Consider the following 25,894-nt stretch of genomic DNA (forward strand, 5'->3'; position numbering starts at 1 on the left):
CCCCTTTCTCCCCACAAACACATTACTAGTACAAGCCATTGGAGCAAAGGCCAAAGCTGGGTATGTTTGCTCTGGAAAAGGGGAGATTCAGGGGGGACATGACAGCAGGCTTTGAATACTTGAAAGGATGGAGAAAAGCTGTTCTCTCTGGAGAGCAGGACAAGAGGCCATGGGGTCAAACTCCAGCAGAGCAGATTTAGATGAAATCTCAGGAAAAACTTCCCAGCTGTAAGAGCAGTGGGACAATGGAACTGACGCCTCGGGGGGGTTGTGGAAGCTCCTTCCCTGGAGGGTTTCCCAAGGAGGCTGGAGCCGTCTGTCTGGAATGGGACAGACCCAACAGCTCCTGCAGGGTGGTGGGGGTTGGACTAGCTGACCCCGGGGCGCTACGATTCTCCCACCCTGCCATTGGGCCCGGCAGTCCATGGTGTGGGAGCACAGAGCATCCCTGACCCCTGGTGCCCAGGCACATCCAGCTCCAGCTATGGTAGCTGCAGGTCCTGGCTGAGGGGGCTGGTTCCGCGGGCCTGGCCGTCACAGGGCCCGTCAGGGGGAATTGGCTCCCCAAGGACTGGGACGAGCCCAGCAACTGCACTGATGTGGACACTGGCCTCCAAGCGGGTGGGTAGCCACGTGCCCATAGCCGCTCTGCACTGGCTGAGCATGGGTCAGGGGCTGGTTTCACGAGCGCAGGCAGGAGGGGGTCACACGGTGGGGACAGGAACGTCGCTTGTGCCAGGGTCCTGCCGTGGGAATACCATCCCGGCCAGTCCCTGAAGGTCGACTCCCAGCTGGTGACAAACCCTGGCATTGTGAACGTCCCCAGTGCACTGTGGGTCGCGAGGGCCTGTGTACCAACGGAATAGTGCCCATATGCTCTTGGGGGGCAAACCCTGGGCACATGGATCCCACCCGTGGGCTGTTCTCAACGCCGACACGGCCTCCAGACTAGCGTTACTGCGGCCGCCCTGAGGCAAACCGCGCGCCTGGCTGCTCAGACACCCCCGCCGCGCCTGCCGCAGGGTGGACCCCCAGCACCAGGCCGGGCAGGCGGCTCCTGCGGTGTCTTTCCTCAGTGGGACGCGGCCCCACCCTGCTCCCCACGCTCCAGAAACGAGGCTTTCGTCAGATCTCACCCCGGGGTGCATGGTGCTGGCCCCACCGGCTGTGCTTGTGGCCCTGCGCCAGCCGCGCCTGGCCACGGACTGGGCTTTACCGGCTGAGCTGAGCACCACGAGGGTGCTGCGCCAGGTATTGCCCCTCCTCCTGCTGCTCAGTCCTCACCTCCGCCAGGCCCCACCGGTGGGTCAGCCCAAGTGTCCCCCTGGCCTCGCCGAGCTCCTGACGGGCGGGCGAGGGACTGGGTAGCTGGGAGTGCGCAGACCAGAACGACAGCTCTGCACTGGCCCAGCCCCCCCAGCCCCCCCAGACACAGCACAGCTCTGCACATGGCCCAGCCCCCCCCAGACACAGCACAGCTCTGCACATGGCCCAGCCCCCCCAGTCCCACCCCAGACACAGCACAGCTCTGCACATGGCCCAGCCCCCCCAGACACAGCACAGCTCTGCACATGGCCCAGCCCCCCCAGTCCCCCCCCAGACACAGCACAGCTCTGCACATGGCCCAGCCCCCCCAGACACAGCACAGCTCTGCACATGGCCCAGCTCCCCCCACTCCCCCCCAGACACAGCACAGCTCTGCACATGGCCCAGCTCCCCCCACTCCCCCCAGACACAGCACAGCTCTGCACATGGCCCAGTCCCCCCCCAGACACAGCACAGCTCTGCACATGGCCCAGCCCCCCCAATCCCCCCCCCAGACACAGCACAGCTCTGCACATGGCCCAGCCCCCCCAGACACAGCACAGCTCTGCACATGGCCCAGTCCCCTGTCACGGTGTCCCCGGGCGATGATCTGGAACTGCTCCCCGTGAAGCCAGCCAAGGACTCTGGGGAAGTCTCCTCTCGGGGAGCAGCCTGTCTGCAGGACACACAGCTCCCCCGGCTCCACCTTCCTGGGTCTGACCTCGGAGCATTCAGCCTCCTCTGCCCCTCCGTGCGCTTCCCACAGCGAGTCCGCCCAGGCGGGGTCCTGGGGAAGCCAGAGGGTCCTGCACCCCAACTCCGCCGTCAGACGGGACTCTCAGCCAGCCAGGAAAACAGAGGGTTTATTAGACGACAGGAACGTGGTCTACGACAGAGCTTGTAGGTGCAGACAGAGACAGGACCCCCTCAGCTGGGTCCATTTTGGGGGGCAGTGAGCCAGACAACTCCGTCTGCACTTCACTCCATGTCCCAGCCAGCCCCAAACTGAAACTCCCTCCAGCCCCCCGTCCTCCTCTGGGCTTTGTCCCTTTCCCGGACCAGGAGGTCACCTGATTCCTTTGTTCTCCAACCCTTTAGCTCTCACCTTGCAGGGGGGAAGGGCCCAGGCCATCCGTGGCCAGGAAACGGGGTGTCGGCCATTATCTGTGTCCAGACCCCTGCACACACCTGCCCTCTAGGGCTCTGCAGTGATCATACCCCCTTACCCCACCCCCTAGAGACTTAAGAACTGCCATGGGGAAACTGAGGCATCCCCACAGTATTCAGAGGAACCATTAAGAACAGTCCCACTTCGTCACACACCCCCAGCTCCCCCCCGACACAGCACAGCTCTGCACATGGCCAAGCCCCCCCAGCCCACCCCAAACACAGCACAGCTCTGCACATGGCCCAGCCCGCCCTGACACAGCACAGCTCTGCACATGGCCGAGCCCCCCCAGCCCTCCCCAAACACAGCACAGCTCTGCACATGGCCCAGCCCCCCCCCAGCCCCCCCGACACAGCACAGCTCTGCACATGGCCCAGCCCCCCCCAGCCCCCCCGACACAGCACAGCTCTGCACATGGCCCAGCCCCCCCGACACAGCACAGCTCTGCACATGGCCCAGCCCCACCCAAACACAGCACAGCTCTGCACATGGCCCAGCCCCCCCCAGCCCCCCACCCAAACACAGCACAGCTCTGCACATGGCCCAGCCCCCCCCCCAGCTGCCCCCAACACAGCACAGCTCTGCACATGGCTCAGCCACCCCCCAGTGCGGCAGGTCCCGGTGCCATGTCTCCCTGGGCTGGACTGGGGCTGACCCCTTGTGCCCGGCTCTGTCTCCCCTGCAGATCTTCACACGCCTGGGCAAGTGCTACACGTTCAATGCCGGGGCGCCGGGCACCGAGCTCCTCACCACCGTCAAGGGCGGCTCCGGCAACGGGCTGGAGCTCATGCTGAACATCCAGCAGGACGAGTACCTGCCCGTCTGGGGGGAGAGCGGTGAGGCTGGGCGCCGGGCACAGGGCTCCCCACACACCTGGGACGCCATTACTCCCCCAGACAGCAACACCTGGCATGGACAGCCCCGCCCCACCCCATCACCCCGGGACAGCGACACCCCGCCTCACCCGGCCCCGCCCGACCCCGTCCCCGGGACAGTGACACCCGGGTCCCCCCACCCCGTCCCCGGGACAGCAACACCCTGCCTCGCCTGGCCCCGCCCGACCCCATCACCCCGGGACAGTGACACCCCACCTCGCCCGGCCCCGCCCGACCCCGTCCCCGGGACAGTGACACCCGGGTCCCCCCACCCTGTCCCCGGGACAGCAACACCCCGCCTCGCCTGGCCCCGCCCGACCCCGTCCCCAGGACAGTGACACCCCGCCTCGCCCGGCCCCGCCCGACCCCGTCCCCGGGACAGTGACACCCGGGTCCCCCCACCCCGTCCCCGGGACAGCAACACCCTGCCTCGCCTGGCCCCGCCCGACCCCATCACCCCGGGACAGTGACACCCCGCCTCGCCCGGCCCCGCCCGACCCCGTCCCCGGGACAGTGACACCCGGGTCCCCCCACCCTGTCCCCGGGACAGCAACACCCTGCCTCGCCTGGCCCCGCCCTACCCCATCACCCCGGGACAGTGACACCCCGCCTCGCCCGGCCCCGCCCGACCCCGTCCCCGGGACAGTGACACCCGGGTCCCCCCACCCTGTCCCCGGGACAGCAACACCCCGCCTCGCCTGGCCCCGCCCGACCCCGTCCCCGGGACAGTGACACCCCGCCTCGCCCGGCCCCGCCCGACCCCGTCCCCGGGACAGTGACACCCGGGTCCCCCCACCCCGTCCCCGGGACAGCAACACCCCGTCTCGCCTGGCCCCGCCCGACCCCATCACCCCGGGACAGTGACACCCCACCTCGCCCGGCCCCGCCCGACCCCGTCCCCGGGATAGTGACACCCAGGTCCCCCCACCCTGTCCCCGGGACAGCAACACCCCGCCTCGCCTGGCCCCGCCCGACCCCGTCCCCGGGACAGTGACACCCCGCCTCGCCCGGCCCCGCCCGACCCCGTCCCCGGGACAGTGACACCCGGGTCCCCCCACCCCGTCCCCGGGACAGCAGCACCCCGCCTCGCCTGGCCCCGCCCAACCCCATCACCCCGGGACAGTGACACCCCACCTCGCCCGGCCCCGCCCGACCCCGTCCCCGGGATAGTGACACCCAGGTCCCCCCACCCTGTCCCCGGGACAGCAACACCCCGCCTCGCCCGGCCCCGCCCGACCCCGTCCCCGGGATAGTGACACCCAGGTCCCCCCACCCTGTCCCCGGGACAGCAACACCCCGCCTCGCCTGGCCCCGTCCGACCCCATCACCCCGGGACAGTGACACCCCACCTCGCCCGGCCCCGCCCGACCCCGACCCCGTCCCCGGGACAGTGACACCCCCGCCTCGCCCGGCCCCGCCCGACCCCGTCCCCGGGACAGTGACACCCGGGTCCCTCCACCCCGTCCCTGGGACAGCAACACCCTGCCTCGCCCGGCCCCGCCCGACCCCATCACCCCGGGACAGTGACACCCAGGTCCCCCCACCCTGTCCCCGGGACAGTGACACCCCGCCTCGCCTGGCCCCGTCCGACCCCATCACCCCGGGACAGTGACACCCCACCTCGCCCGGCCCCGCCCGACCCCGACCCCGTCCCCGGGACAGTGACACCCCGCCTCGGCCCGGCCCCGCCCGACCCCGTCCCCGGGACAGTGACACCCGGGTCCCTCCACCCCGTCCCTGGGACAGCAACACCCCGCCTCGTCTGGCCCCGTCCGACCCCATCACCCCGGGACAGTGACACCCCACCTCGCCCGGCCCCGCCCGACCCCGACCCTGTCCCCGGGACAGTGACACCCCGCCTCGCCCGGCCCCGCCCCGACCCCGTCCCCGGGACAGTGACACCCGGGTCCCTCCACACCGTCCCTGGGACAGCAACACCCCGCCTCGCCTGGCCCCGTCCGACCCCATCACCCCGGGACAGTGACATCCGGGTACCCCCAACCCCGTCCCCGGGACAGTGACACCCCGCCTCGCCTGGCCCCGTCCGACCCCATCACCCCGGGACAGTGACACCCCACCTTGCCCGGCCCCGCCCGACCCCGTCCCCGGGACAGTGACACCCAGGTCCCCCCACCCTGTCCCCGGGACAGCAACACCCCGCCTCGCCTGGCCCCGCCCGACCCCGTCCCCGGGACAGTGACACCCCGCCTCGCCCGGCCCCGCCCGACCCCGACCCAGTCCCCGGGACAGTGACTCCCCCGCCTCGCCCGGCCCCGCCCGACCCCGTCCCCGGGACAGTGACACCCAGGTCCCCCCACCCTGTCCCCGGGACAGCAACACCCCGCCTCGCCTGGCCCCGCCCGACCCCGTCCCCGGGACAGTGACACCCCGCCTCGCCCGGCCCCGCCCGACCCCGTCCCCGGGACAGTGACACCCGGGTCCCCCCACCCCGTCCCCGGGACAGCAACACCCCGTCTCGCCTGGCCCCGCCCGACCCCATCACCCCGGGACAGTGACACCCCACCTCGCCCGGCCCCGCCCGACCCCGTCCCCGGGATAGTGACACCCAGGTCCCCCCCACCCTGTCCCCGGGACAGCAACACCCCCGCCTCGCCTGGCCCCGCCCGACCCCGTCCCCGGGACAGTGACACCCGGGTCCCCCCACCCTGTCCCCGGGACAGCAACACCCCGTCTCGCCTGGCCCCGCCCGACCCCATCACCCCGGGACAGTGACACCCCACCTCGCCCGGCCCCGCCCGACCCCGTCCCCGGGATAGTGACACCCAGGTCCCCCCACCCTGTCCCCGGGACAGCAACACCCCGCCTCGCCTGGCCCCGCCCGACCCCGTCCCCGGGACAGTGACACCCGGGTCCCCCCACCCTGTCCCCGGGACAGCAACACCCCGCCTCGCCTGGCCCCGCCCGACCCCGTCCCCAGGACAGTGACACCCCGCCTCGCCCGGCCCCGCCCGACCCCGTCCCCGGGACAGTGACACCCGGGTCCCCCCACCCCGTCCCCGGGACAGCAACACCCTGCCTCGCCTGGCCCCGCCCGACCCCATCACCCCGGGACAGTGACACCCCACCTCGCCCGGCCCCGCCCGACCCCGTCCCCGGGACAGTGACACCCGGGTCCCCCCACCCTGTCCCCGGGACAGCAACACCCCGCCTCGCCTGGCCCCGCCCGACCCCGTCCCCAGGACAGTGACACCCCGCCTCGCCCGGCCCCGCCCGACCCCGTCCCCGGGACAGTGACACCCGGGTCCCCCCACCCCGTCCCCGGGACAGCAACACCCTGCCTCGCCTGGCCCCGCCCGACCCCATCACCCCGGGACAGTGACACCCCGCCTCGCCCGGCCCCGCCCGACCCCGTCCCCGGGACAGTGACACCCGGGTCCCCCCTCCCACCCTGCTCCACCCACCCGTCCCCGGACAGCAACACCCTGCCTCGCCTGGCCCCCGCCCTACCCCATCACCCCGGGACAGTGACACCCCGCCTCGCCCGGCCCCGCCCGACCCCGTCCCCGGGACAGTGACACCCGGGTCCCCCCACCCTGTCCCCGGGACAGCAACACCCCGCCTCGCCTGGCCCCGCCCGACCCCGTCCCCGGGACAGTGACACCCCGCCTCGCCCGGCCCCCGCCCGACCCCGTCCCCGGGACAGTGACACCCGGGTCCCCCCACCCCGTCCCCGGGACAGCAACACCCCGTCTCGCCTGGCCCCGCCCGACCCCATCACCCCGGGACAGTGACACCCCACCTCGCCCGGCCCCGCCCGACCCCGTCCCCGGGATAGTGACACCCAGGTCCCCCCACCCTGTCCCCGGGACAGCAACACCCCGCCTCGCCTGGCCCCGCCCGACCCCGTCCCCGGGACAGTGACACCCCGCCTCGCCCGGCCCCGCCCGACCCCGTCCCCGGGACAGTGACACCCGGGTCCCCCCACCCCGTCCCCGGGACAGCAGCACCCCGCCTCGCCTGGCCCCGCCCAACCCCATCACCCCGGGACAGTGACACCCCACCTCGCCCGGCCCCCGCCCGACCCCGTCCCCGGGATAGTGACACCCAGGTCCCCCCACCCTGTCCCCGGGACAGCAACACCCCGCCTCGCCCGGCCCCGCCCGACCCCGTCCCCGGGATAGTGACACCCAGGTCCCCCCACCCTGTCCCCGGGACAGCAACACCCCGCCTCGCCTGGCCCCGTCCGACCCCATCACCCCGGGACAGTGACACCCCACCTCGCCCGGCCCCGCCCGACCCCGACCCCGTCCCCGGGACAGTGACACCCCGCCTCGCCCGGCCCCGCCCGACCCCATCCCCGGGACAGTGACACCCGGGTCCCTCCACCCCGTCCCTGGGACAGCAACACCCTGCCTCGCCCGGCCCCGCCCGACCCCATCACCCCCGGGACAGTGACACCCAGGTCCCCCCACCCTGTCCCCGGGACAGTGACACCCCGCCTCGCCTGGCCCCGTCCGACCCCATCACCCCGGGACAGTGACACCCCACCTCGCCCGGCCCCGCCCGACCCCGACCCCGTCCCCGGGACAGTGACACCCCGCCTCGCCCGGCCCCGCCCGACCCCGTCCCCGGGACAGTGACACCCGGGTCCCTCCACCCCGTCCCTGGGACAGCAACACCCCGCCTCGTCTGGCCCCGTCCGACCCCATCACCCCGGGACAGTGACACCCCACCTCGCCCGGCCCCCGCCCGACCCCGACCCTGTCCCCGGGACAGTGACACCCCGCCTCGCCCGGCCCCGCCCGACCCCGTCCCCGGGACAGTGACACCCGGGTCCCTCCACACCGTCCCTGGGACAGCAACACCCCGCCTCGCCTGGCCCCGTCCGAACCCATCACCCCGGGACAGTGACATCCGGGTACCCCCAACCCCGTCCCCGGGACAGTGACACCCCGCCTCGCCTGGCCCCGTCCGACCCCATCACCCCGGGACAGTGACACCCCACCTTGCCCGGCCCCGCCCGACCCCGTCCCCGGGACAGTGACACCCAGGTCCCCCCACCCTGTCCCCGGGACAGCAACACCCCGCCTCGCCTGGCCCCGCCCGACCCCGTCCCCGGGACAGTGACACCCGGGTCCCCCCACCCCGTCCCCGGGACAGTGACACCCCACCTCGCCCGGCCCCGCCCGACCCCGTCCCCGGGACAGTGACACCCGGGTCCCCCCACCCCGTCCCCGGGACAGTGACACCCCCGCCTCGCCTGGCCCCGTCCGACCCCATCACCCCGGGACAGTGACACCCCACCCTCGCCCGGCCCCGCCCGACCCCGTCCCCGGGACAGTGACACCCGGCTCCCCCCACCCCGTCCCTGGGACAGCAACACCCCGCCTCGCCCGGCCCTGCCCAACCCCGTCCCCGGGACAGTGACACCTGGGTCCCCCCCACCCTGTCCCCGGGACAGCGACACCCTGCCTCGCCCGGCCCCGCCCGAACCCATCCCCGGGACAGTGACACCCGAGTCCCCCCACCCTGTCCCCGGGACAGCAACACCCCGCCTCGCCTGGCCCCGCCCGACCCCGTCCCCGGGACAGTGACACCCCCGCCTCGCCCGTCCCCGCCCGACCCCGTCCCCGGGACAGTGACACCCGGGTCCCCCCACCCCGTCCCCGGGACAGCAACACCCCCGCCTCGCCTGGCCCTGCCCGACCCCATCACCCCGGGACAGTGACACCCCACCTCGCCCGGCCCCGCCCGACCCCGTCCCCGGGATAGTGACACCCAGGTCCCCCCACCCTGTCCCCGGGACAGCAACACCCCGCCTCGCCCGGCCCCGTCCGACCCCATCACCCCGGGACAGTGACACCCCACCTCGCCTGGCCCCGCCCGACCCCGTCCCCGGGACAGTGACACCCCACCTCGCCCGGCCCCGCCCGACCCCGTCCCCGGGACAGTGACACCCGGGTCCCTCCACCCCGTCCCTGGGACAGCAACACCCTGCCTCGCCCGGCCCCGCCCGACCCCATCACCCCGGGACAGTGACACCCGGGTCCCCCCAACCCCGTCCCCGGGACAGTGACACCCCGCCTCGCCTGGCCCCGTCCGACCCCATCACCCCGGGACAGTGACACCCCACCTCGCCCGGCCCCGCCCGACCCCATCCCCGGGACAGTGACACCCAGGTCCCCCCACCCTGTCCCCGGGACAGCAACACCCCGCCTCGCCTGGCCCCGCCCGACCCCGTCCCCGGGACAGTGACACCCGGGTCCCCCCACCCCGTCCCCGGGACAGTGACACCCCGCCTCGCCTGGCCCCGTCCGACCCCATCACCCCGGGACAGTGACACCCCACCTCGCCCGGCCCCGCCCGACCCCGACCCCGTCCCCGGGACAGTGACACCCCGCCTCGCCCGGCCCCCGCCCGACCCCCGTCCCCGGGACAGCAACACCCCGCCTCGCCTGGCCCCGCCCGACCCCGTCCCCGGGACAGTGACACCCCCGCCTCGCCCGTCCCCGCCCGACCCCGTCCCCGGGACAGTGACACCCGGGTCCCCCCACCCCGTCCCCGGGACAGCAACACCCCGCCTCGCCTGGCCCCGCCCGACCCCATCACCCCGGGACAGTGACACCCCACCTCGCCCGGCCCTGCCCGACCCCGTCCCCGGGATAGTGACACCCAGGTCCCCCCACCCTGTCCCCGGGACAGCAACACCCCCGCCTCGCCCGGCCCCGTCCGACCCCATCACCCCCGGGACAGTGACACCCCACCTCGCCCGGCCCCGCCCGACCCCGTCCCCGGGACAGTGACACCCGGGTCCCTCCACCCCGTCCCTGGGACAGCAACACCCTGCCTCGCCCGGCCCCGCCCGACCCCATCACCCCGGGACAGTGACACCCGGGTCCCCCCAACCCCGTCCCCGGGACAGTGACACCCCCACCTCGCCCGGCCCCGCCCGACCCCGTCCCCGGGACAGTGACACCCAGGTCCCCCCACCCTGTCCCCGGGACAGCAACACCCCGCCTCGCCTGGCCCCGCCCGACCCCGTCCCCGGGACAGTGACACCCGGGTCCCCCCACCCCGTCCCCGGGACAGTGACACCCCCGCCTCGCCTGGCCCCGTCCGACCCCATCACCCCGGGACAGTGACACCCCACCTCGCCCGGCCCCGCCCCCGGGACAGTGACACCCGGGTCCCCCCACCCCATCCCTGGGACAGCAACACCCCGCCTCGCCCGGCCCCGCCCAACCCCGTCCCCGGGACAGTGACACCTGGGTCCCCCCCACCCTGTCCCCGGGACAGCGACACCCCGCCTCGCCCGGCCCTGCCCCGACCCCATCACCCCGGGACAGTGACACCCCGCCTCGCCCGTCCCCGCCCGACCCCGTCCCCGGGACAGTGACACCCGGGTCCCCCCACCCCGTCCCCGGGAAGGCGACGCCCCGCCTTGCCCGGCCCCGCCCGACCCCATCACCCCGGGACAGTGACACCCCGCCTCGCCCGGCCCCGCCCGACCCCGTCCCTGGGACAGTGACACCCGGGTCCCCCCACCCCATCCCCGGGACAGCGACACCCCGCCTCGCCCAGCCCCACCCGACCCCATCACCCCGGGACAGTGACACCCCACCTCGCCCGGCCCCGCCCGATCCCGTCCCCGGGACAGTGACACCAGGGTCCCCCCAGCCCGTCCCTGGAACAGCAACACCCCGCCTCACCTGGCCCCGCCCAACCCCATCACCCCGGGACAGTGACACCGCGCCTCGCCCGGCCCCGCCCGACCCCATCCCCGGGACAGCGACACCCAGGTACCCCCACCCCATCCCCGGGACAGCGACACCCCCCGCCTCGCCCAGCCCCGCCCGACCCTGTCCCCGGGACAGTGACACCCCGCCTCGCCCGGCCCCGTCCGACCTGACCCCATCCCCAGGACAGGAACACCCAGCATAGACAGACACCCCACCCACCCCCCCAGACAGCCACAGCCCCAGCATGGACAGGTCTATCTCACCCCCCATCCTGAGGATGAAAAGCCACAAGGCAGGAATCAAGTCCAGCTAGCTCCCCCCCAGAACAGGAGCCCTCTCCCACCCCCTTTAACACCCCTATGCTCTGCTGTGTTGGCAGATGAGATCTCCTACGAAGCTGGGGTCAAGGTGCAGATCCACAGCCAGGAGGAGCCGCCCTTCATCGACCAGCTGGGTTTCGGTGTGGCGCCCGGCTTCCAGACCTTCGTGTCCTGCCAGCAGCAGAGGGTATCCGTCCTTCCATCTGTCTGTCCATCCCTGGGGCCTGCGGGCCAGCAGGGGTCCTGCCTATCACCCCAGTGCTCGTGGGGCAGGCAGCTGGGGAGGGAGGGAGCCTTGGTGATGACAGAAACGGGGGGTCAGCGCCTCAGGGATCCCTGGGAAGGGATTGCTGCCATGAGGCTGCCCCTTCTCTACAAGGGAGGATGTCAGGAGCTGTTTCTTCCCCCAGGCCCTGGCCGTGTGGATCCCCCTGTCAAGGCAGGCTCCCCATGCACGTGTGATCAGAATCTTTGGCCACCAGTGTCTGGGGGGGGCACTTTCTGTGCCTGCGTGTCCTGGTGCCACCCACCTGGGGGCATCCAGAGGCAAAGTGACCCTGACTACTTGCCCCACTTGGTACCTGTGGCAGTGAGGTGGGACTCGCATTCCACCAGGTCCACTCTAGCACCTTGTCCTCACGCACTTGCAAATATGAAATATTTTGAGTTAGTTGGTTATGATTTGTTGGGTTTGGTTGATTGGGGATGGCTGGGGTGGGCTGGGGATGGCTGGGGTGGGTTGGGGATGGCAGGTTGGTGAACATTAGTTGGGGTTGGTGGTTTGGTTTGGATTAGATTGGATGGAGTTGGGGTCTAGTTGGTTGGGATGGTCAGTTAGGGTTGAGTGGCTGGGGTTCAGGCGGTGTGTTGGGTTAGTAGCAGAGAGTATCTGTCCTTCCATCTGTCTGTCCATAGGTGCAGCTGGTTGGTTTTGGTAGGTTAAGTTTATTTGGTTGAGGTGGGTTGTACTGGTGGGGTGGGTTACTAGCTGGGGTTGGTTGGGGTTAGTTGGTCGGAGTTGGTGGCTGGATTGTGTTAGTAGCTGGTGTTGGCTGGTTAGGGTTAGTAGCTGGGGTTGGTTGGGGTTAGTTGGTTGGGGACGGTGGCTGGATTGTGTTAGTAGCTGGTGTTGGCTGGTTAGGGTTAGTAGCTGGGGTTGGTTGGGGTTAGTTGGTTGGGGACGGTGGCTGGATTGTGTTAGTAGCTGGTGTTGGCTAGTTAGGGTTAGTAGCTGGGGTTGGTTGGGGTTAGTTGGTTGGGGACGGTGGCTGCATTGTGTTAGTAGTTGGTGTTCGCTGGTTAGAATCATAGAATCATAGAATCATAGAATATCAGGGTTGGAAGGGACCCCTGAAGGTCATCTAGTCCAACCCCCTGCTCGAAGCAGGACCAATTCCCAGTTAAATCATCCCAGCCAGGGCTTTGTCAAGCCTGACCTTAAAAACTTCCAAGGAAGGAGATTCCACCACCTCCCTAGGCAACGCATTCCAGTGTTTCACCACCCTCTTAGTGAAAAAGTTTTTCCTAATATCCAATCTAAACCTCCCCCACTGCAACTTGAGGCCATTACTCCTCGTTCTGTCATCTGCTACCATTGAGAACAGTCTAGAGCCATCCTCTTTGGAACCCCCTTTCAGGTAGTTGAAAGCAGCTATCAAATCCCCCCTCATTCTTCTCTTCTGCAGGCTAAACAATCCCAGCTCCCTCAGCCTCTCCTCATAAGTCATGTGTTCTAGACCCCTAATCATTTTTGTTGCCCTTCGCTGGACTCTCTCCAATTTATCCACATCCTTCTTGTAGTGTGGGGCCCAAAACTGGACACAGTACTCCAGATGAGGCCTCACCAATGTCGAATAGAGGGGGACGATCACGTCCCTCGATCTGCTCGCTATGCCCCTACGTATACATCCCAAAATGCCATTGGCCTTCTTGGCAACAAGGGCACACTGCTGACTCATATCCAGCTTCTCGTCCACTGTCACCCCTAGGTCCTTTTCCGCAGAACTGCTGCCTAGCCATTCGGTCCCTAGTCTGTAGCGGTGCATTGGATTCTTCCATCCTAAGTGCAGGACCCTGCACTTATCCTTATTGAACCTCATCAGATTTCTTTTGGCCCAATCCTCCAATTTGTCTAGGTCCTTCTGTATCCTATCCCTCCCCTCCAGCGTATCTACCACTCCTCCCAGTTTAGTATCGTCCGCAAATTTGCTGAGAGTGCAATCCACACCATCCTCCAGATCATTTATGAAGATATTGAACAAAACCGGCCCCAGGACCGACCCCTGGGGCACTCCACTTGACACCGGCTGCCAACTAGACATGGAGCCATTGATCACTACCCGTTGAGCCCGACAATCTAGCCAGCTTTCTACCCACCCTATAGTGCATTCATCCAGCCCATACTTCCTTAACTTGCTGACAAGAATACTGTGGGAGTCCGTGTCAAAAGCTTTGCTAAAGTCAAGAAACAATACATCCACTGCTTTCCCTTCATCCACAGAACCAGTAATCTCATGATAAAAGGCGATTAGATTAGTCAGGCATGACCTTCCCTTGGTGAATCCATGCTGGCTGTTCCTGATCACTTTCCTCTCATGCAAGTACTTCAAGATTGATTCTTTGAGGACCTGCTCCATGATTTTTCCAGGGACTGAGGTGAGGCTGACTGGCCTGTAGTTCCCAGGATCCTCCTTCTTCCCTTTTTTAAAGATTGGCACTACATTAGCCTTTTTCCAGTCATCCGGGACTTCCCCGGTTCGCCACGAGTTTTCAAAGATAATGGCCAATGGCTCTGCAATCACAGCCGCCAATTCCTTCAGCACTCTCGGATGCAACTCGTCCGGCCCCATGGACTTGTGCACGTCCAGCTTTTCTAAATAGTCCCTAACCACCTCTATCTCCACAGAGGGCTGGCCATCTCTTCCCCATTTTGTGATGCCCAGCGTAGCAGTCTGGGAGCTGACCTTGTTAGTGAAAACAGAGGCAAAAAAAGCATTGAGTACATTAGCTTTTTCCACATCCTCTGTCACTAGGTTGCCTCCCTCATTCAGTAAGGGGCCCACACTTTCCTTGGCTTTCTTCTTGTTGCCAACATACCTGAAGAAACCCTTCTTGTTACTCTTGACATCTCTCGCTAGCTGCAGTTCCAGGTGCGATTTGGCCCTCCTGATTTCATTCCTACATGCCCGAGCAATATTTTTATACTCTTCCCTGGTCATATGTCCAACCTTCCACTTCTTGTAAGCTTCTTTTTTATGTTTAAGATCCGCTAGGATTTCACCGTTAAGGATTAGGATTAGTTGGGGTTGGTTGGGGTTAGTTGGTTGGGGACGGTGGCTGGATTGTGTTAGTAGCTGGTGTTGGCTGGTTAGGGTTAGTACCTGGGGTTGGTTGGGGCTAGTTGGTTGGGGACGGTGGCTGGATTGTGTTAGTAGCTGGTGTTGGCTGGTTAGGGTTAGTAGTTGGGGTTGGTTGGGGTTAGTTGGTTGGGGACGGTGGCTGGATTGTGTTAGTAGCTGGTGTTGGCTGGTTAGGGTTAGTAGCTGGGGTTGGTTGGGGTTAGCTGGTTGGGGACGGTGGCTGGATTGTGTTAGTAGCTGGTGTTGGCTGGTTAGGGTTAGTAGCTGGGGTTGGTTGGGGTTAGTTGGTTGGGGACGGTGGCTGGATTGTGTTAGTAGCTGGTGTTGGCTGGGTAGGGTTAGTAGCTGGGGTTGGTTGGGGTTAGTTGGTTGGGGACGGTGGCTGGATTGTGTTAGTAGCTGGTGTTGGCTGGTTAGGGTTAGTAGCTGGGGTTGGTTGGGGTTAGTTGGTTGGGGACGGTGGCTGGATTGTGTTAGTAGCTGGTGTTGGCTGGGTAGGGTTAGTAGCTGGGGTTGGTTGGGGTTAGTTGGTTGGGGACGGTGGCTGGATTGTGTTAGTAGCTGGTGTTGGCTGGTTAGGGTTAGTAGCTGGGGTTGGTTGGGATTAGTTGCTTGGGGACGGTGGCTGGATTGTTGTAGTAGCTGGTGTTGGCTGGTTAGGGTTAGTAGCTGGGGTTGGTTGGGGTTAGTTGGTTGGGGACGGTGGCTGGATTGCTGTAGTAGCTGGTGTTGGCTGGTTAGGGTTAGTAGTTGGGGTTGGTTGGGGTTAGTTGGTTGGGGACGGTGGCTGGATTGTGTTAGTAGCTGGGGTTGGCTGGGTAGGGTTAGTAGCTGGGGTTGGTTGGGGTTAGTTGGTTGGGGACGGTGGCTGGATTGTATTAGTAGCTGGGGTTGGCTGGGTAGGGTTAGTAGCTGGGGTTGGTTGGGGTTAGTTGGTTGGGGACGGTGGCTGGATTGTGTTAGTAGCTGGGGTTGGCTGGGTAGGGTTAGTAGCTGGGGTTGGTTGGGGTTAGTTGGTTGGGGACGGTGGCTGGATTGTGTTAGTAGCTGGTGTTGGCTGGTTAGGGTTAGTAGCTGGGGTTGGTTGGGGTTAGTTGGTTGGGGACGGTGGCTGGATTGTGTTAGTAGCTGGTGTTGGCTGGTTAGGGTTAGTAGCTGGGGTTGGTTGGGGTTAGTTGGTTGGGGACGGTGGCTGGATTGTGTTAGTAGCTGGTGTTGGCTGGTTAGGGTTAGTAGCTGGGGTTGGTTGGGGTTAGTTGGTTGGGGACGGTGGCTGGATTGTGTTAGTAGCTGGTGTTGGCTGGTTAGGGTTAGTAGCTGGGGTTGGTTGGGGTTAGTTGGTTGGGGACGGTGGCTGGATTGTGTTAGTAGCTGGTGTTGGCTGGTTAGGGTTAGTAGCTGGGGTTGGTTGGGGTTAGTTGGTTGGGGACGGTGGCTGGATTGTGTTAGTAGCTGGTGTTGGCTGGTTAGGGTTAGTAGCTGGGGTTGGTTGGGGTTAGTTGGTTGGGGACGGTGGCTGGACTGTGGTAGTAGCTGGGGTTGGCTGGTTAGGGTTAGTAGCTAAGGTTGGTTGGGGTTAGTTGGTTGGGGACGGTGGCTGGATTGTGTTAGTAGCTGGTGTTGGCTGGTTAGGGTTAGTAGCTGGGGTTGGTTGGGGTTAGTTGGTTGGGGACGGTGGCTGGACTGTGGTAGTAGCTGGGGTTGGCTGGTTAGGGTTAGTAGCTAAGGTTGGTTGGGGTTAGTTGGTTGGGGACGGTGGCTGGATTGTGTTAGTAGCTGGTGTTGGCTGGTTAGGGTTAGTAGCTGGGGTTGGTTGGGGTTAGTTGGTTGGGGACGGTGGCTGGATTGTGGTAGTAGCTGGGGTTGGCTGGTTAGGGTTAGTAGCTGGGTTTGGTTGGGGTTAGTTGGTTGGGGACGGTGGCTGGATTGTGTTAGTAGCTGGTGTTGGCTGGTTAGGGTTAGTAGCTGGGGTTGGTTGGGGTTAGTTGGTTGGGGACGGTGGCTGGATTGTGTTAGTAGCTGGTGTTGGCTGGTTAGGGTTAGTAGCTGGGGTTGGTTGGGATTAGTTGCTTGGGGACGGTGGCTGGATTGTTGTAGTAGCTGGTGTTGGCTGGTTAGGGTTAGTAGCTGGGGTTGGTTGGGGTTAGTTGGTTGGGGACGGTGGCTGGATTGTGTTAGTAGCTGGTGTTGGCTGGTTAGGGTTAGTAGCTGGGGTTGGTTGGGGTTAGTTGGTTGGGGACGGTGGCTGGATTGTGTTAGTAGCTGGGGTTGGCTGGGTAGGGTTAGTAGCTGGGGTTGGTTGGGGTTAGTTGGTTGGGGACGGTGGCTGGATTGTATTAGTAGCTGGGGTTGGCTGGGTAGGGTTAGTAGCTGGGGTTGGTTGGGGTTAGTTGGTTGGGGACGGTGGCTGGATTGTGTTAGTAGCTGGGGTTGGCTGGGTAGGGTTAGTAGCTGGGGTTGGTTGGGGTTAGTTGGTTGGGGACGGTGGCTGGATTGTGTTAGTAGCTGGTGTTGGCTGGTTAGGGTTAGTAGCTGGGGTTGGTTGGGGTTAGTTGGTTGGGGACGGTGGCTGGATTGTGTTACTAGCTGGTGTTGGCTGGTTAGGGTTAGTAGCTGGGGTTGGTTGGGGTTAGTTGGTTGGGGACGGTGGCTGGATTGTGTTAGTAGCTGGTGTTGGCTGGTTAGGGTTAGTAGCTGGGGTTGGTTGGGGTTAGTTGGTTGGGGACGGTGGCTGGATTGTGTTAGTAGCTGGTGTTGGCTGGTTAGGGTTAGTAGCTGGGGTTGGTTGGGGTTAGTTGGTTGGGGACGGTGGCTGGATTGTGTTAGTAGCTGGTGTTGGCTGGTTAGGGTTAGTAGCTGGGGTTGGTTGGGGTTAGTTGGTTGGGGACGGTGGCTGGATTGTGTTAGTAGCTGGTGTTGGCTGGTTAGGGTTAGTAGCTGGGGTTGGTTGGGGTTAGTTGGTTGGGGACGGTGGCTGGATTGTGTTAGTAGCTGGTGTTGGCTGGTTAGGGTTAGTAGCTGGGGTTGGTTGGGGTTAGTTGGTTGGGGACGGTGGCTGGATTGTGTTAGTAGCTGGTGTTGGCTGGTTAGGGTTAGTAGCTGGGGTTGGTTGGGGTTAGTTGGTTGGGGACGGTGGCTGGACTGTGGTAGTAGCTGGGGTTGGCTGGTTAGGGTTAGTAGCTAAGGTTGGTTGGGGTTAGTTGGTTGGGGACGGTGGCTGGATTGTGTTAGTAGCTGGTGTTGGCTGGTTAGGGTTAGTAGCTGGGGTTGGTTGGGGTTAGTTGGTTGGGGACGGTGGCTGGACTGTGGTAGTAGCTGGGGTTGGCTGGTTAGGGTTAGTAGCTAAGGTTGGTTGGGGTTAGTTGGTTGGGGACGGTGGCTGGATTGTGTTAGTAGCTGGTGTTGGCTGGTTAGGGTTAGTAGCTGGGGTTGGTTGGGGTTAGTTGGTTGGGGACGGTGGCTGGATTGTGGTAGTAGCTGGGGTTGGCTGGTTAGGGTTAGTAGCTGGGTTTGGTTGGGGTTAGTTGGTTGGGGACGGTGGCTGGATTGTGTTAGTAGCTGGTGTTGGCTGGTTAGGGTTAGTAGCTGGGGTTGGTTGGGGTTAGTTGGTTGGGGACGGTGGCTGGATTGTGTTAGTAGCTGGTGTTGGCTGGTTAGGGTTAGTAGCTGGGGTTGGTTGGGATTAGTTGCTTGGGGACGGTGGCTGGATTGTTGTAGTAGCTGGTGTTGGCTGGTTAGGGTTAGTAGCTGGGGTTGGTTGGGGTTAGTTGGTTGGGGACGGTGGCTGGATTGTGTTAGTAGCTGGTGTTGGCTGGTTAGGGTTAGTAGCTGGGGTTGGTTGGGGTTAGTTGGTTGGGGACGGTGGCTGGATTGTGTTAGTAGCTGGTGTTGGCTGGTTAGGGTTAGTAGCTGGGGTTGGTTGGGGTTAGTTGGTTGGGGACGGTGGCTGGATTGTGTTAGTAGCTGGGGTTGGCTGGGTAGGGTTAGTAGCTGGGGTTGATTGGGGTTAGTTGGTTGGGGACGGTGGCTGGATTGTGTTAGTAGCTGGGGTTGGCTGGGTAGGGTTAGTAGCTGGGGTTGGTTGGGGTTAGTTGGTTGGGGACGGTGGCTGGATTGTGTTAGTAGCTGGGGTTGGCTGGGTAGGGTTAGTAGCTGGGGTTGGTTGGGGTTAGTTGGTTGGGGACGGTGGCTGGATTGTGTTAGTAGCTGGTGTTGGCTGGTTAGGGTTAGTAGCTGGGGTTGGTTGGGGTTAGTTGGTTGGGGACGGTGGCTGGATTGTGTTAGTAGCTGGTGTTGGCTGGGTAGGGTTAGTAGCTGGGGTTGGTTGGGGTTAGTTGGTTGGGGACGGTGGCTGGATTGTGTTAGTAGCTGGTGTTGGCTGGTTAGGGTTAGTAGCTGGGGTTGGTTGGGATTAGTTGCTTGGGGACGGTGGCTGGATTGTTGTAGTAGCTGGTGTTGGCTGGTTAGGGTTAGTAGCTGGGGTTGGTTGGGGTTAGTTGGTTGGGGACGGTGGCTGGATTGCTGTAGTAGCTGGTGTTGGCTGGTTAGGGTTAGTAGTTGGGGTTGGTTGGGGTTAGTTGGTTGGGGACGGTGGCTGGATTGTGTTAGTAGCTGGTGTTGGCTGGTTAGGGTTAGTAGCTGGGGTTGGTTGGGGTTAGTTGGTTGGGGACGGTGGCTGGATTGTGTTAGTAGCTGGTGTTGGCTAGTTAGGGTTAGTAGCTGGGGTTGGTTGGGGTTAGTTGGTTGGGGACGGTGGCTGCATTGTGTTAGTAGTTGGTGTTCGCTGGTTAGAATCATAGAATCATAGAATCATAGAATATCAGGGTTGGAAGGGACCCCTGAAGGTCATCTAGTCCAACCCCCTGCTCGAAGCAGGACCAATTCCCAGTTAAATCATCCCAGCCAGGGCTTTGTCAAGCCTGACCTTAAAAACTTCCAAGGAAGGAGATTCCACCACCTCCCTAGGCAACGCATTCCAGTGTTTCACCACCCTCTTAGTGAAAAAGTTTTTCCTAATATCCAATCTAAACCTCCCCCACTGCAACTTGAGGCCATTACTCCTCGTTCTGTCATCTGCTACCATTGAGAACAGTCTAGAGCCATCCTCTTTGGAACCCCCTTTCAGGTAGTTGAAAGCAGCTATCAAATCCCCCCTCATTCTTCTCTTCTGCAGGCTAAACAATCCCAGCTCCCTCAGCCTCTCCTCATAAGTCATGTGTTCTAGACCCCTAATCATTTTTGTTGCCCTTCGCTGGACTCTCTCCAATTTATCCACATCCTTCTTGTAGTGTGGGGCCCAAAACTGGACACAGTACTCCAGATGAGGCCTCACCAATGTCGAATAGAGGGGGACGATCACGTCCCTCGATCTGCTCGCTATGCCCCTACGTATACATCCCAAAATGCCATTGGCCTTCTTGGCAACAAGGGCACACTGCTGACTCATATCCAGCTTCTCGTCCACTGTCACCCCTAGGTCCTTTTCCGCAGAACTGCTGCCTAGCCATTCGGTCCCTAGTCTGTAGCGGTGCATTGGATTCTTCCATCCTAAGTGCAGGACCCTGCACTTATCCTTATTGAACCTCATCAGATTTCTTTTGGCCCAATCCTCCAATTTGTCTAGGTCCTTCTGTATCCTATCCCTCCCCTCCAGCGTATCTACCACTCCTCCCAGTTTAGTATCGTCCGCAAATTTGCTGAGAGTGCAATCCACACCATCCTCCAGATCATTTATGAAGATATTGAACAAAACCGGCCCCAGGACCGACCCCTGGGGCACTCCACTTGACACCGGCTGCCAACTAGACATGGAGCCATTGATCACTACCCGTTGAGCCCGACAATCTAGCCAGCTTTCTACCCACCCTATAGTGCATTCATCCAGCCCATACTTCCTTAACTTGCTGACAAGAATACTGTGGGAGTCCGTGTCAAAAGCTTTGCTAAAGTCAAGAAACAATACATCCACTGCTTTCCCTTCATCCACAGAACCAGTAATCTCATGATAAAAGGCGATTAGATTAGTCAGGCATGACCTTCCCTTGGTGAATCCATGCTGGCTGTTCCTGATCACTTTCCTCTCATGCAAGTACTTCAAGATTGATTCTTTGAGGACCTGCTCCATGATTTTTCCAGGGACTGAGGTGAGGCTGACTGGCCTGTAGTTCCCAGGATCCTCCTTCTTCCCTTTTTTAAAGATTGGCACTACATTAGCCTTTTTCCAGTCATCCGGTACTTCCCCGGTTCGCCACGAGTTTTCAAAGATAATGGCCAATGGCTCTGCAATCACAGCCGCCAATTCCTTCAGCACTCTCGGATGCAACTCGTCCGGCCCCATGGACTTGTGCACGTCCAGCTTTTCTAAATAGTCCCTAACCACCTCTATCTCCACAGAGGGCTGGCCATCTCTTCCCCATTTTGTGATGCCCAGCGTAGCAGTCTGGGAGCTGACCTTGTTAGTGAAAACAGAGGCAAAAAAAGCATTGAGTACATTAGCTTTTTCCACATCCTCTGTCACTAGGTTGCCTCCCTCATTCAGTAAGGGGCCCACACTTTCCTTGGCTTTCTTCTTGTTGCCAACATACCTGAAGAAACCCTTCTTGTTACTCTTGACATCTCTCGCTAGCTGCAGTTCCAGGTGCGATTTGGCCCTCCTGATTTCATTCCTACATGCCCGAGCAATATTTTTATACTCTTCCCTGGTCATATGTCCAACCTTCCACTTCTTGTAAGCTTCTTTTTTATGTTTAAGATCCGCTAGGATTTCACCGTTAAGGATTAGGATTAGTTGGGGTTGGTTGGGGTTAGTTGGTTGGGGACGGTGGCTGGATTGTGTTAGTAGCTGGTGTTGGCTGGTTAGGGTTAGTACCTGGGGTTGGTTGGGGCTAGTTGGTTGGGGACGGTGGCTGGATTGTGTTAGTAGCTGGTGTTGGCTGGTTAGGGTTAGTAGTTGGGGTTGGTTGGGGTTAGTTGGTTGGGGACGGTGGCTGGATTGTGTTAGTAGCTGGTGTTGGCTGGTTAGGGTTAGTAGCTGGGGTTGGTTGGGGTTAGCTGGTTGGGGACGGTGGCTGGATTGTGTTAGTAGCTGGTGTTGGCTGGTTAGGGTTAGTAGCTGGGGTTGGTTGGGGTTAGTTGGTTGGGGACGGTGGCTGGATTGTGTTAGTAGCTGGTGTTGGCTGGGTAGGGTTAGTAGCTGGGGTTGGTTGGGGTTAGTTGGTTGGGGACGGTGGCTGGATTGTGTTAGTAGCTGGTGTTGGCTGGTTAGGGTTAGTAGCTGGGGTTGGTTGGGGTTAGTTGGTTGGGGACGGTGGCTGGATTGTGTTAGTAGCTGGTGTTGGCTGGGTAGGGTTAGTAGCTGGGGTTGGTTGGGGTTAGTTGGTTGGGGACGGTGGCTGGATTGTGTTAGTAGCTGGTGTTGGCTGGTTAGGGTTAGTAGCTGGGGTTGGTTGGGATTAGTTGCTTGGGGACGGTGGCTGGATTGTTGTAGTAGCTGGTGTTGGCTGGTTAGGGTTAGTAGCTGGGGTTGGTTGGGGTTAGTTGGTTGGGGACGGTGGCTGGATTGCTGTAGTAGCTGGTGTTGGCTGGTTAGGGTTAGTAGTTGGGGTTGGTTGGGGTTAGTTGGTTGGGGACGGTGGCTGGATTGTGTTAGTAGCTGGGGTTGGCTGGGTAGGGTTAGTAGCTGGGGTTGGTTGGGGTTAGTTGGTTGGGGACGGTGGCTGGATTGTATTAGTAGCTGGGGTTGGCTGGGTAGGGTTAGTAGCTGGGGTTGGTTGGGGTTAGTTGGTTGGGGACGGTGGCTGGATTGTGTTAGTAGCTGGGGTTGGCTGGGTAGGGTTAGTAGCTGGGGTTGGTTGGGGTTAGTTGGTTGGGGACGGTGGCTGGATTGTGTTAGTAGCTGGTGTTGGCTGGTTAGGGTTAGTAGCTGGGGTTGGTTGGGGTTAGTTGGTTGGGGACGGTGGCTGGATTGTGTTAGTAGCTGGTGTTGGCTGGTTAGGGTTAGTAGCTGGGGTTGGTTGGGGTTAGTTGGTTGGGGACGGTGGCTGGATTGTGTTAGTAGCTGGTGTTGGCTGGTTAGGGTTAGTAGCTGGGGTTGGTTGGGGTTAGTTGGTTGGGGACGGTGGCTGGATTGTGTTAGTAGCTGGTGTTGGCTGGTTAGGGTTAGTAGCTGGGGTTGGTTGGGGTTAGTTGGTTGGGGACGGTGGCTGGATTGTGTTAGTAGCTGGTGTTGGCTGGTTAGGGTTAGTAGCTGGGGTTGGTTGGGGTTAGTTGGTTGGGGACGGTGGCTGGATTGTGTTAGTAGCTGGTGTTGGCTGGTTAGGGTTAGTAGCTGGGGTTGGTTGGGGTTAGTTGGTTGGGGACGGTGGCTGGATTGTGTTAGTAGCTGGTGTTGGCTGGTTAGGGTTAGTAGCTGGGGTTGGTTGGGGTTAGTTGGTTGGGGACGGTGGCTGGACTGTGGTAGTAGCTGGGGTTGGCTGGTTAGGGTTAGTAGCTAAGGTTGGTTGGGGTTAGTTGGTTGGGGACGGTGGCTGGATTGTGTTAGTAGCTGGTGTTGGCTGGTTAGGGTTAGTAGCTGGGGTTGGTTGGGGTTAGTTGGTTGGGGACGGTGGCTGGACTGTGGTAGTAGCTGGGGTTGGCTGGTTAGGGTTAGTAGCTAAGGTTGGTTGGGGTTAGTTGGTTGGGGACGGTGGCTGGATTGTGTTAGTAGCTGGTGTTGGCTGGTTAGGGTTAGTAGCTGGGGTTGGTTGGGGTTAGTTGGTTGGGGACGGTGGCTGGATTGTGGTAGTAGCTGGGGTTGGCTGGTTAGGGTTAGTAGCTGGGTTTGGTTGGGGTTAGTTGGTTGGGGACGGTGGCTGGATTGTGTTAGTAGCTGGTGTTGGCTGGTTAGGGTTAGTAGCTGGGGTTGGTTGGGGTTAGTTGGTTGGGGACGGTGGCTGGATTGTGTTAGTAGCTGGTGTTGGCTGGTTAGGGTTAGTAGCTGGGGTTGGTTGGGATTAGTTGCTTGGGGACGGTGGCTGGATTGTTGTAGTAGCTGGTGTTGGCTGGTTAGGGTTAGTAGCTGGGGTTGGTTGGGGTTAGTTGGTTGGGGACGGTGGCTGGATTGTGTTAGTAGCTGGTGTTGGCTGGTTAGGGTTAGTAGCTGGGGTTGGTTGGGGTTAGTTGGTTGGGGACGGTGGCTGGATTGTGTTAGTAGCTGGTGTTGGCTGGTTAGGGTTAGTAGCTGGGGTTGGTTGGGGTTAGTTGGTTGGGGACGGTGGCTGGATTGTGTTAGTAGCTGGGGTTGGCTGGGTAGGGTTAGTAGCTGGGGTTGATTGGGGTTAGTTGGTTGGGGACGGTGGCTGGATTGTGTTAGTAGCTGGGGTTGGCTGGGTAGGGTTAGTAGCTGGGGTTGGTTGGGGTTAGTTGGTTGGGGACGGTGGCTGGATTGTGTTAGTAGCTGGGGTTGGCTGGGTAGGGTTAGTAGCTGGGGTTGGTTGGGGTTAGTTGGTTGGGGACGGTGGCTGGATTGTGTTAGTAGCTGGGGTTGGCTGGGTAGGGTTAGTAGCTGGGGTTGGTTGGGGTTAGTTGGTTGGGGACGGTGGCTGGATTGTGTTAGTAGCTGGTGTTGGCTGGTTAGGGTTAGTAGCTGGGGTTGGTTGGGGTTAGTTGGTTGGGGACGGTGGCTGGATTGTGTTAGTAGCTGGTGTTGGCTGGTTAGGGTTAGTAGCTGGGGTTGGTTGGGGTTAGTTGGTTGGGGACGGTGGCTGGATTGTGTTAGTAGCTGGTGTTGGCTGGTTAGGGTTAGTAGCTGGGGTTGGTTGGGGTTAGTTGGTTGGGGACGGTGGCTGGATTGTGTTAGTAGCTGGTGTTGGCTGGTTAGGGTTAGTAGCTGGGGTTGGTTGGGGTTAGTTGGTTGGGGACGGTGGCTGGATTGTGTTAGTAGCTGGTGTTGGCTGGTTAGGGTTAGTAGCTGGGGTTGGTTGGGGTTAGTTGGTTGGGGACGGTGGCTGGACTGTGGTAGTAGCTGGGGTTGGCTGGTTAGGGTTAGTAGCTAAGGTTGGTTGGGGTTAGTTGGTTGGGGACGGTGGCTGGATTGTGTTAGTAGCTGGTGTTGGCTGGTTAGGGTTAGTAGCTGGGGTTGGTTGGGGTTAGTTGGTTGGGGACGGTGGCTGGACTGTGGTAGTAGCTGGTGTTGGCTGGTTAGGGTTAGTAGCTGGGGTTGGTTGGGGTTAGTTGGTTGGGGACGGTGGCTGGATTGTGTTAGTAGCTGGTGTTGGCTGGTTAGGGTTAGTAGCTGGGGTTGGTTGGGGTTAGTTGGTTGGGGACGGTGGCTGGATTGTGGTAGTAGCTGGGGTTGGCTGGTTAGGGTTAGTAGCTAAGGTTGGTTGGGGTTAGTTGGTTGGGGACGGTGGCTGGATTGTGTTAGTAGCTGGTGTTGGCTGGTTAGGGTTAGTAGCTGGGGTTGGTTGGGGTTAGTTGGTTGGGGACGGTGGCTGGACTGTGGTAGTAGCTGGGGTTGGCTGGTTAGGGTTAGTAGCTGGGGTTGGTTGGGGTTAGTTGGTTGGGGACGGTGGCTGGATTGTGGTAGTAGCTGGGGTTGGCTGGTTAGGGTTAGTAGCTGGGTTTGGTTGGGGTTAGTTGGTTGGGGACGGTGGCTGGATTGTGTTAGTAGCTGGGGTTGGCTGGTTAGGGTTAGTGGCTGGGGTTAGTTGGGGTTAGTTGGTTGGGGACGGTGGCTGGATTGTGTTAGTAGCTGGGGTTGGCTGGTTAGGGTTAGTAGCTGGGGTTGGTTGGGGTTAGTTGGTTGGGGACGGTGGCTGGATTGTGTTAGTAGCTGGTGTTGGCTGGTTAGGGTTAGTAGCTGGGGTTGGTTGGGGTTAGTTGGTTGGGGACGGTGGCTGGATTGTGTTAGTAGCTGGGGTTGGCTGGTTAGGGTTAGTAGCTGGGGTTGGTTGGGGTTAGTTGGTTGGGTTGGGTTTGTAGCGGGGGTTAGTTAGATTCGTTGAGTGGTTGGGTATGGTAGTTGCGTTAGTAGCTGTGGTTTGCTGGTTAGTTGGGACTGGGGGGCTGGTTGGGGTGGGTTAAAGATGGGGCTGGTGGCTAGAATCTCTCTCCAGGCGGCTCTCAATGCTGCAGATGAAGTTGTCTCTGAATTGTGCTGGCTTTCTAATTACACAATCCGAACATGTAA

The 25,894-nt window shown here is 62.2% G+C and overlaps 1 protein-coding gene across 1 annotated transcript in view; it reads left to right on the top strand.

Moving 5' to 3' along the window:
* Positions 1-25,894, top strand: part of ASIC3 (acid sensing ion channel subunit 3) — a 52,712-nt gene that overhangs the window by 12,264 nt on the left and 14,554 nt on the right. Inside the window, exons 2-3 of the mRNA XM_077809547.1 lie at positions 3,159-3,309; positions 11,428-11,555. Coding sequence (XP_077665673.1) covers positions 3,159-3,309; positions 11,428-11,555 — 279 coding nt within the window. The remainder of the gene's footprint in view (positions 1-3,158; positions 3,310-11,427; positions 11,556-25,894) is intronic.

Source organism: Eretmochelys imbricata, chromosome 2 (genome assembly GCF_965152235.1).
Source record: "Eretmochelys imbricata isolate rEreImb1 chromosome 2, rEreImb1.hap1, whole genome shotgun sequence".
NCBI lineage: Eukaryota > Metazoa > Chordata > Testudines > Cheloniidae > Eretmochelys > Eretmochelys imbricata.